This window comes from Carlito syrichta, unplaced genomic scaffold, assembly GCF_000164805.1.
Source record: "Carlito syrichta isolate Samal-C Ts95f unplaced genomic scaffold, Tarsius_syrichta-2.0.1 Scaffold309144, whole genome shotgun sequence".
Lineage (NCBI taxonomy): Eukaryota > Metazoa > Chordata > Mammalia > Primates > Tarsiidae > Carlito > Carlito syrichta.
In genome coordinates, this window is record NW_007253240.1 from 690,531 (window position 1) to 702,105 (window position 11,575).

The window sequence follows — 11,575 nt, forward strand, 5'->3', positions numbered from 1 at the left end:
AGTCAAGGTTGTAGTGAGCGCTGACAGAGCCACCACACTCTAGCCTGGGTGACAGAGTGAGATCCCAACTCGAAAAGAAAAAGAAAATAACCTTCCCCATACCACTTCTAGAATATGCATACTCATTTCTAAAGCAGGGCAGTGGACATGTCTCTCAGGTTTATGCTACCTTGACTTTTGTGACCAGCAGGTATGTCTCTCCTGAAAATGACGGTGATAGAACAAGGCACACACACAGAGGCCCACAAGTCTTACAGGTGAAATCTCCTTCTCTGTTCTCAATCTCCTTAGAGGACAGGACTATGGGCAAGGTTGTGGAAGAGACCCCGGGCAAATGTCCCCCTATTTGACCTTTGGATTCACCGTCAAAAAGCTGTCTGCTTTACCACAAACCCCTAAGTAGTAGAGAACTATGTGGGACATTTCCGGAATTGTTGCAACGAGGGGCAGGTATTCAAGAGTTGGCCAGAGTTGTCTTCTGGCCTAGCTGAGCAAGCTGGGTTATTAGGAGGAGTCTGTAAGCACAGTTTTCTGTGTGAAGCCTCAGTTTTCTTATGAACTAAATGAGGGGGTGGGTTGACTGGCCTCTGAGGCCCTTCTAGCCCAAAACGCCTGAAACTCAGTATGGCTGTTTATGTGTATAATATTTGGTCACCTACATCACCTCCTTTTTTTCTTCTGAAAGGAGAACGGACAATTAGTTCCATTAGCAAGTTATCAAATTAATTCCACAATCAAGAGGAATAAATAATTACAGGGAAATATTGCACTGTCTTCTCCAGGGTAAAACAAGGTGGCTGGGCAGGGCTGCCGAATGACCCAAACGGGTTCAGGAAAAGAACTGCTGAACCAAAGACTCCTAAGTCCCTAGTAGCCAGTGATTTGAGCTCAGAGGAGGTAACAGGACACAAAACTTCATGTGCGAAAGGACGAGCTTCCAAGGCATCCACAGTAAGGAGTGATGGCCGTGCGGTGGGGGCCATTAGTTGGGAGTGTGGTGTGCATTGGGGGAGGGGAGCTTTCCTGTGTCACAGAGGATGGGGGCGGGGGGATACAGAACTCGGGGCTCACATCTGAGTTCACGTTTCTCCAATAACGATGGCCACTCAAACCTAGAAACAGCCCATCTCATTAAAAACGTGTGTTCTTTTCCTCCAAGGAGACACAGTAGCTATTAGAAAGAGATGACCTAAGTGGGCTTGGTATCCATTTATCTCTTCCAAGATGCTACATGGGAAAGGGTGGGTATGTCCATGTGAGAAAAGTCAGTCTGTCTCAAGTGTGGTTCTTCAGAAGCCAAGCCAGAAAGCCCTCTAAAGAGCAGGCTACAGGGTTGCTCCCACATATACTACAGAATTTGTCCAGGCTCTTTGCAGCCCCCTGTCTCTGCGGTAGAGGCTGACTGAATAAGGGTGATGGAGAGCTCTCCTTGGAAACAGTGGCTGATTCTGGAATTCCATGTGGACCGGAGGGGATGTGGTGTGGCCTCAAACACTGAGCAAGAGAAACTTTTGGAAGAACAGAACCGGTTTTGAGCTGGTGAACATCACCCCAGATGAGGAGAGGCGGTTGGCAGAAGTCCATGGGACGGGGACCCCGGCTCTTGGAGGCCGGTTCTCAGGCAGCAGCTGTCCAAGGCACTCGGAGTTGGCGAGGATCTTACTGGGATCCAGGCTCAGAAGAAAGGAGGCCAGACTTCCGCGCTTTCGGAGGCGGTGGGGGTGGGACTTTGGCTTCTCTTCGGACGGGCAGTGGGGGAGCGATCTGTAGGAGCAGATGCAGGATATTAAAAGGGAGTCTCAGCTCTTCCAATTCGACTCTCTTCCCATTCTCCTCATTCTGCTTTAGCCTCTAATTAATCTGGCTTTATCGATACAGTCTCTGCCAAGGGAAAAGGAAAGAGGACTGGCCTGTCTTCCCTCTAGACAAATTGAGGATGCACTCAATAAATATCTGTTGAATGAATGAAGGAAACCCATCTGAGGCTATTTTGGAAGGACTGTTCCCTCACTCAGAGGAAGTAAACTCTTAGGCTGGGAGTGGGGGCTCACGCCTATGCTCCCAACACTTTTGGGAGGCTGAGGGAGGAGGATCGCTTGAGGCCAGGCGTTCGAGACCAGCCTGGACAACATAGGGAGACCTCGCCTCTACAAAAATAAATAATAATAAAAAAAATTATCTGGGTGTGGTGATGTGTGCCTGTAGTCCTAGCTGCTTGGGAGGATCACTTAAGCCAAGGAGTTCAAGGTTACAGTGAACTATGATTGTGCTACTGCATTCCAGCCTGGATGACAGAGCAAGATCCTGCCTCTAAAAAAAAAAAGGAAAAAAATGTGAATTAGAACTCACTTATTTCAATCTCTGTCCCCAGGGTGAGGTACAGAGAGCACCTGCTCTAACTTCAATCATATGAAACGTCTGTGTGCACATCTTTCCTTCTCATTGGAAACTTCCCTCTCTCTCTCTTGTGATTTCAAGAACAAACCAAGAGTCGACTACAGCAATCTAAGGGCAAACCCGCTTATTAAAAAATCTTGGAAAATCCGCCAGGTGTGGTGACTCACGCCTGTAATCCTAGCATTTCAAGAGGTGGAGGTAAGAGGATTGCCTTAGCCCAGGGGGTTCAAGACTAGCCAGGGCAACTTGGCGAGACTCCATCTCTACAGCAAATCACAAAAACTAGCTGGGGTGTGGTGGTGTACACCTCTAGTTCCAGCCACTTGGAAGGCTGAGGTGGAAGGGTCGCCCGAGCCCAGCAGGTCGAGGCTGCGGTGGCTGCGAGCATACCACTGCCCTCAAGGCTGTGTGACAGAGTGAGATTCCAACTCAAAAAAAGCTTGGAAAATTGGATGCTCTCCTCCCAGGCATGCTGCCCCCTGGCCATAAGTATCAGACGTAGCCCCCTACCTCAGTGGAGTTCCTCTGGCTGCTCTCATAGGGCTTGCTTTTGGGGGGAGGAGGCGGTGGGACAGAAGGAGTCGTCAGCCCATCAGCCTGCAAAGATGGGGAGCCTGGCAACGACACAAAGTGTACTAAGAGCGAGACAAAACTTTATCAAGGAATCTCAGAAATCCTGCTTGCATTATGACATCTAAGCCAACCCCGTCAATCACATGGCTAGAGCCATTTGTCTTGGGTGGACACACTGAAGAACATCTGTCACCCCACATGACAAAGATGGTGGCCTTCACTTGCCAGAAAGCTTCACAAGCCTCATGAGACGCTCTGAGGTAAAAATTCTATTTTTTGCCCAGGGTTTTTTTTTTTTTCCCACTATTAGGCTGAAGATGAGAACATTTTCTGGAACTTAGGGTATTACTCTGTTCTCCGACATATCCCAAGTGTTTAGGAAAATAGCCACTTCCTCCAGGAAACTGTTAAGGATTAGCTCTAAATCTTGGTTGACTATTGTCTCTCACTTGGCATTGATAGCTCTATCCCTCCATCATGCCTCTGTAATTCTTCTCAAGTATTGTATACTGCTGGTGCTCCAAACTAGACTGTAAGTAGTACCGTAAGTCCCCTACATACGAACTTTCAAGTTGTGAACTTTCAAAGGTGAGAATATGTATGTTTGCATGTCCAATCTCATAAGTAAGTTCATGTGTCTGGCGTACATTGGCATGGGCACACATCCTCTATAAGTGGTTGTGCTTTTGAGTAATTCACTGTACAGAGTACAGTGGTACGGTATCTTTATTTCAAGCCCAGGATGTCCAGAAGCAAGTGTAAAAGCAGGGGTGATGTAGCTGGTACTGTCTAGATGGTTGTGTTAGTTGGATGCTTAGGCTAATTTTGTTGGACTTACAAACAAATTGGACTGAAGAATGTGCTCTCAGAATGGAACTTGTTCAGGTATAGGGGACTTACTGTATATGAAATGGGTATATTTCGTGTCCCTGTACTGGTCTATCTACCCAATGATTAGTTTGTTAGCTGTGTGCTTTCTGTCTGGTCCCAGTCGGGACCTACTTTCTTTATACCTTCACAATTGAAAAGGGACATTAAGAGCCTGTGGATAACAGAGAAGTTCTATGAGTCCCAGCAGCCCGAGGCCTCCTTGCCAAACTCCAGTTTAACTGTACTATACCCATGGTCACTGGAGTGAATCAGTGGTCTTACATATTTGACAGGGGTTTTACATACTCTGTGACTGGTTTGGTCACACATTTCCCAGACTCATAAGCATGCTCCGTTTCCTAGTAGAAAGAGTATAAGGGATAGAGGATGACTTACTTAGGGTCCTGGTAGCTTTGGGAGTGAGTGGAGGTGGGCTCAAAGGTGTTGACTGCGGAGGTGAAGAACTGTGAAATGGGGTCAGTCGATTGTCCACCAACTGGAGACTTTTTGGCCTTTGTGCTTTTCTGGCTGGGCTCTAGGACCGGGGGAAAAAGCACAGCAGAACAGTCTCATGGTGAGGCAGGCTGAGCTATCTGCTGAGCAGAAACTTATAAAAGGATTTAGCTTGAGGGGCCTTATTTTTTTTAATGAGTCAGAGTCTTACTCTGTTGCCTAAGCTGGAGTGCAGTGGTGCAATCATGGTTCACCTCAGCCTTGACCTCCTGGGCTGAGATGATCCTTCCACCTCAACCTCCCGAGTAGCTGGAATTACAGCGGTGCACCACCATACCCGGCTAACTATTTTTATTATTTTTGGTAGAGACGAGGTCTTGCTATGTTATCCAGGCGGGCCTCAAACTCTTAGGCTCAAGTAATCCTCCTGGTTTGGCCTCCCAAGTGCTCAGATTACAGGCATGAGCCATCCATCATGCCTGACCTTTAGGGGTCATTTTTAAGGTGACCACATTGTCATACGGTGGGCACCAGGACAGAGACATTAATTAGGAATCACTGAACCATAGCTTATTTTCTGGCTGAATTTGATTTTGACCACAGCTGCACTGTGTCATTTATGTTGGAAATGAAGTCACCCTTACTCTCGGGAAAGTTGGTCTTGCCACACTTAAAACCTTGATGTGGGGTTTATGAAAAAAAAAAGGACCTTCAACAAAAACAAAAAAAGAAATGACAACATTCGGGCTGACTCATGGAACGGAGTGGTGAGAACCGCAACTCCAAGTATTATCCCACATGTTTACGTTGTGGGTACAAGACTTGTGCCAGTATTGATTTAGACGTGAACTTCTCCGTATGTGCTTTCCTCACCACAGACTACGATCTCACACTCTCCCAGGCTGCCCTGAGACAAGTCACAGCCAGGCTTCTCTCTGGTGACACACATGCCCGGGGAAGAGGGGTGGGGTGACGTCTATATATTTTTTTACCGTCATATCTGGTTCTGGAGCTTTCTCTGCAATGACCTGGGACTTGCTCAGACTCCAGTCTTTTCTCTTGAACTTGCTGATCCGGTTTTCACTGTCCTCTTTGAGGGGCAGATCTTCAACTCTGGCACCTGACGAGGCCCTGCGCTCAAAAAGGGGCTCCAGGACCGACCTGTCGGCCAGGAAGAAGGACACACATCACAAACACTGACGGCCTGAGGTCAAACTCCACTCCAAAAGGTGTAAAGGTTAGGTTATGACTCCTCGCCTAGTCCTGACCCAGGACTTCACTCTCAGGTTCTAAATCTAAATCTTCAATTCCAACTAAACACATCTCAAGGTATGCATGTACCTAAACAAGACCAAATGACTGCATGAACCTATGAGGAAGAACCCCCCCAACGCCCAGAATTATCCTTCAGGAGGGCGGGTCCCTTGTAGTACCGGCTTCACCTGCTAGGTGGGTGTTCTAGGAACCCACTGGCATCAGTGGACCAACTAGCGTTGTTGTGAACGGTTGTGTTCTGCTTCAGTGAATTTTTTTTTAGAGAGTCTTTCAACACGTTTGCCCATCTCATGATGGGTTATTTACAAGGACACCTGCCCACACTGCACTGAATATTCAGCAGTTCAGCAGTTTTTGATCAAAATGACATGACCCCGTGCTTCACTATTCACCTGCTCTCACCCCGAGAGACTTTTTTGGTTTCCCCGAATGAAAAAAGTCCTCAAAGAGAAACGTTTTGCTGATGTAGAAGATGTGAAACAAAAAATGGCATAAAAGCATCCAAATGGATGAGTTCGACAACTATTTGAAGCAGTGGACAAAGCATCTTGACAGGTGTATTGCATCCGATGAAGAGTACTTGGAAACATGTAAGAATAAATACACATTTTTAAATAAATACATTCAGTTATTTTGGGGGTCCCCCTTCATATCAGTGGATATTTATCTTATCCCAGAAAGAGAAGGTCTTAATTAAAGGTCCAGGCAAAGACGGAATCCACAAAGTAAAACGTTAATAGGCAGCTCGATGTAGCAGATAACGGTGCATGCTCGGAGCGAGAAAGCCTGGGTTCAAATTCTACCTACAGGGCTCCTAGAGCGTCTCCTAACTAAATAGCTGGAAAGCTATATGTACAAATAAGCCCGTTTTTGTACTAAAATTTATAATGAACTTTTAGGATTGCTTAGAAATAATGACACAGCTTAAGTAATTCAATAGTAGGAAAATGATTATGGCACATTTTTATGAAGCAATGGTCTACTGCAATAAAAAAAAATAATAAAAAGAATGATAATGATAAAGATTGGCTGGGAGTGGTAGCTCGTCTGCAATCCCTGCACTCTGGGAGGCTGAGGTGGGAGGATTGCTCGAGTCCAGGAGTTCACGAACAGCAATAGAGTGAGAACTTGTCTCTACATTAAAAAAAAAAAAAAATTAGCCCAGCACGGTGGCACACAACTGTAGTCCCAGTTACTTGGGAGGCTGAGGTGGAAGGATGGTCTGAGCCAAGGAGGCCAAGGCTGCAGTGAGCTGCGACCCTTTCACTGCACTCTAGCTGGGGCAACAGAATGAAACCCTGACACAAAAGTAAAAATAAAAATGAATATTATATAACAACATGGCAAATATGTATGATACAAAAACAAGAAAAGCAAAGTATCAAACCATACCGATGCTATAATTAGAGCTATGTAAACCTATCTATGTCAATGGAGAAGGATGTATACATAATTTAGGACATTAAATATTTGATTTCCAGTAGGGTGCCATTAGGCAGGTTATTTTTATGATATATTAATTATAACAAAATTAAAAATTTATGAATAAATGGTGAGTCAACTAACTTGACTTATATTTCAACATTTATCTTAAATACTTAAAGATGTGTAAATACTCATCATCTATATTAAATGATACATATAATGCAATGCTTTTGCACTTGTATAATGATACATATAATACAATGCTTTTGCCCACAAAATGATACATGTAATGCAATGCTTTTGCACTTGTATAAAAAGTATAGGCCGGGCATGGTGGCTCAAGCCTGTAATCCCAGCACTTTGGGAGGCTGAGGTGAGGGGATTGCCTGAGCCCATGGGTTCGAGAACAGCCTGGGCAACTTAGTGAGACCTCATCTCTACAATAAAAATAAAATAAAAATAAAAAATTAGCTGGGCTTGGTAGCACGCGCCTGTAATTCCAGCTACTTGGAAGGCTGAGGCAGAAGGATCACGGGAGCCCAGCATGTCCTCGCTGGGGTGGCTGTGAGCATGCCACTGCGCTCCAGCCTGGGCAATGGAGTGAGACTCCGACTTAAAAAAAAAAAAAAGCATATATACTTTTTGTATTACATAACTAAACTTTTAACGTTGTTATTTCTGAGTGAAGTTATGGAGTAATTTTTCTTTTAAAAGTTTTTAGTACTTTGGTAAAATACTACTTAAAAATAGTAACCTCAGGCAGAAAGAACACAACTATGAGTTAACTCCTTCCAAATGTTTTAAATATGAACATATGGAAAGGTATTTCGTGCTTTTGGCAAGGAAGCCTCAATATCTAAAAGTCATCAACCAAGGTAGGGCACAGTGGCTCATGCCTGTAATCCTAGCACTTTGGGAGGTCAAGGTGAGAGGACTGCTTGAGTCAGGAGTTCAAGACCATTCCGGGCAACATAATGAGACTTTGCCTCTACAAAAAAAAAGAAAAAAAAAAAAAGTCAGGCATGGTAGCACACACCTGTAGTTACTTGGGAAGCTGAGGTGGAAGAACAGCCTGAGCCCAGGAATTCAAGGATGTGATAAGTCGTGACCATGCCACTGCACTCCAGTCTGGGTGACAGAGTGAGATCCCAACTCAAAAAAAGAAGAAAAAAAAAAGGCATCAATCTTCCTAAAGTTAGTCCATAAATTTAACAGGATCCTAATAAAAACTACAGTAGGACCAGTTGTGGTGGCTCACGTCTATAATCCTAGCACTTTGGGAGGCCAAGGTGAGAGGACTGCCTGAGACCATGGGTTCAAGACCAGCCTGGGCAACTTGGCGAGACCGCATCTCTACAATAAATAAAAAAATTAGCCGAGCGTGGTGGTGTGTGCCTATAGTTCCAGCTACTTGTAAGGCTGAGGTGGAAGGATCACCTGAGCCCAGTTGGTCGAAGATGCGGTGGTTGTGAGTAAGCCACTGCACTCCAGCCTGGGTGACAGTGAGACTCTGACCCCCCAAGAACCCCCAAGCCAAAGCAAACAAACAAAACAACAGTAAGATCTTAGACAAGTTAATCCAGAAGTGAGCAATGAGTAATATCAGCCAGATTAAATTCTGAAAGGGAATACTAGAATTCTCTTAATTACTATAGATTTAAAAATTGTTTTAACTCTACAGTAATTAAAACTGCATAGTATTGTGCATGAATAGACAGGTAAATCAAGGAAGCAGGAAAAAAGGCCACAAAAAGTCTGAAAATATCTAGACATTTGATTTTTGATAAGATTGACATTTCAGAAAAAGAAAAAAAAGATGGTTAGCTCACTAGGTAACCATTTGGGAAGATAAAAATGTTGGCTTTATACCTCACATCTTATAATAGAATTAATTCCAAAGAACCACAGACTTAATTGTAAATAGTGAAATACTAAAGGCCAATGAAAAAAAGTAACTTTTTTATTGCCTTACTATGGGAAAGGCTTTTAATTGTGTTAGAAAGTCAAGTAGTCATAAAATAAAATATTGACTTATTTGACTACATATAAAAAATATCAGTGTGTAATAAATAATTAGACGTAAAACGCAAAGAAGAAATTTGGGGAAAATATTTCAGCTCATATCACAAAGGGCCAACCACACCATCTAAAGAGGTATTTGACCACAGTTCACAGAATGTAAAATAGAAACCAGTGCTCAGCAAAAAGATGCTTACCTTCAAACAAAATATGAAACATGAATAAAACACAAGACAAGTCCAAAAACCAAAAGAAGTCTATACAAGAAAAATTTTCCAGCAATCAGATTGGTCAAAATTAGTAGGACTGAGAGTTCACTTTGTTGGCAGGGGTAAGTATGGGTAAACTGGGTGCTCTTGTATGTTGCTGATGGGACTGCAAACTGGTGGAATCTCCATGGAAGTCGGTTTAGGAATAATGTGAAAATTGCTAATACGTACATTTGACAGAGCAATTTCACTTATGGGATTTTTCTCATATTGATATACTTGTGTGTGTACAAAATAACATGTTTAACGCTATTCATTGCCACACTGCAGTCATAGTAAAAACGGAAACCAAGTCAATGTCCCTTTGTAGGCACTGGTGGAACAGACAGATTGAGGATGGCTAATCCGAAAATCTGAAATCCAAAATGCTCCAAAATCGGAAACTTTTTGAGTGCTGACATGATGCCCAAAGGAAGCACTCATGGAAGCATTTCAGATTTGGGATTTTCAGTTTAAGGATGCTGAACAGGCATAATGCAAACATGAAAAAAATCCAGAAATGTCTGAGATCGAAAACTCCACAGGTGTCCAGCATTTCAGATAAGGGATATTCAACCTAATATTGCAGTTCAGACTTACAGTGAGATGTCTGAAGCTACAGAAAACATAGAGAGGAGGCTGTTTATGCTCTGAAATGGAATGAGCTTCAAGATATATTACATAAAAAAAGCAAGGTAAAGAGGATGCTTCCATTTGAATAAAAAAAAAAAGCATGTGGCCGGGCGTGGTAGTTTACGCCTGTAATCCCAGCACTTTGGGAGGCCAAGGTGCAAGGACCATCTGAGCCCAGGTTGAGGCTACGGTGAGCCATGATTGTGTGATCATGCCACTGTACTCCAGCCTGGGCAACAGAGTGAGACCCCAACTCAAATAAGAAAAAGGTGTGGAGAAGAACATATATGTAGATATTGCTTGTGAATCTAGAGAAGGTTGATGCAGGTCTCAAGAAACTAAATGTTAACATCTGTTGCCTCTGGGGAATGGCGCTGGTAGTCTAAACTCAGGGACTAGAGAGAGGTTTTTCATGATATATCCTTTTGTATTTATGGAATTTCATGTACTACGGTATTACCTATTCATAAAATACATATTTCAAAAATGGAAAAGTTAGGCAATGACTATAAAGGGTGTAATAGGGTGGCAGAATTGTGTGTTTTTATTTTTTCGCTTTTCATTTTTAGTAACCTGTTGTTATTATTATGCTTTTTTTTTTTTTTTGAGTCAGGGTCTCACTCTGTCACCCAGGCTGGAGTACAGTGGCAGAATCACAGCTCACTGTAGCTTCGACCTCATGGGCTCAAGCAATCCTCCTACCACAGCCTTCTGAGTAGCTGAAACTACAGGGGCGCACCTCACACCCAGCTAATTTTTAAAAATATTTTGTAGTGGTAACTTGGCGAGACCTGGTCTCTACAATTAAAAAAAAAATTACCTGGGTATGGTAGCATGCACCTGTAGTTCCGGAGACTTGGAAGGCTGAGGAGGAAGGATCACTGGAGCCCAGCAGATCGACGCTGGGGTGGCCATGAGCGTGCCACTGAACTCCAGCCTGGGCAACCGAGTGAGACTTTGATTCAAAATATATATATATATATATATATATTTTGTAGAGATGAGGTCTCGCTGTGTTGCCTGGGCTGTAATTGCTGGGTGCCAGTAATTCTCCTGTCTCAGTTTCCCGAAGTGCTGGAATAACAAGTAGGAGCCACCATGCCCAGCCATCATTATGTTAATAATGACGCTCCTTATGAGGAAGACAGTGAGAATAACTCAAAGACTAATCACCCATGTACTCCAAATTACATTTCTCACAGGGGTGATGCGTCTACATCGACCAAATCTCACTTTGGTAACCGAAGGCAAACCACAGTAAGGCGTGACCCCACCCCTCCTGAAGACTCAAGATCAAACCCTTACCCGTCAGATCCAGGTCTGGAAGGAGCATTATCAGATGAGTTTGAAGAGGTGGAAATCACAGAGGATGTCACTGAGGTGATGGACAGCCTCCGCAGAGTGGAAGACATGATGTAGGGGAGCACAATAGACCCCGTGCGGCTTTGCTTTCTCTCCGTCAAGTTGGGTGGCTGAAAACACATGACCCGCATCGTTAGCTGGCCTGGAAGTCAGCCTCTGTGAACTGGTACAGCTACCTTGTCTGTCTGTGGCTAACTAGTGGCCATTTGTATTGACTGGTACCCCATTCCAACTGGTTGGTGCCTCTGTTGCCTCAGCTGTTAAATATTGCAAATATATATATATATATATATATATATATATATATTTTTTTTTTTTTT

At 43.7% G+C, this 11,575-nt stretch overlaps 1 protein-coding gene across 1 annotated transcript in view; it reads right to left on the minus strand.

Moving 5' to 3' along the window:
* Positions 1 to 701: 701 nt before the first annotated feature.
* DOCK5 (dedicator of cytokinesis 5) overlaps positions 702 to 11,575 on the minus strand; it is a 68,001-nt gene continuing 57,127 nt past the window's right edge. The window contains exons 22-26 of the mRNA XM_008066848.1: positions 11,199 to 11,365; positions 5,286 to 5,454; positions 4,237 to 4,375; positions 2,908 to 3,011; positions 702 to 1,764 (exon numbers count right to left, since the gene is read on the minus strand). Of these exons, the coding sequence (XP_008065039.1) occupies positions 1,660 to 1,764; positions 2,908 to 3,011; positions 4,237 to 4,375; positions 5,286 to 5,454; positions 11,199 to 11,365 (684 nt within the window). The 3' untranslated portion in view covers positions 702 to 1,659. The remainder of the gene's footprint in view (positions 1,765 to 2,907; positions 3,012 to 4,236; positions 4,376 to 5,285; positions 5,455 to 11,198; positions 11,366 to 11,575) is intronic.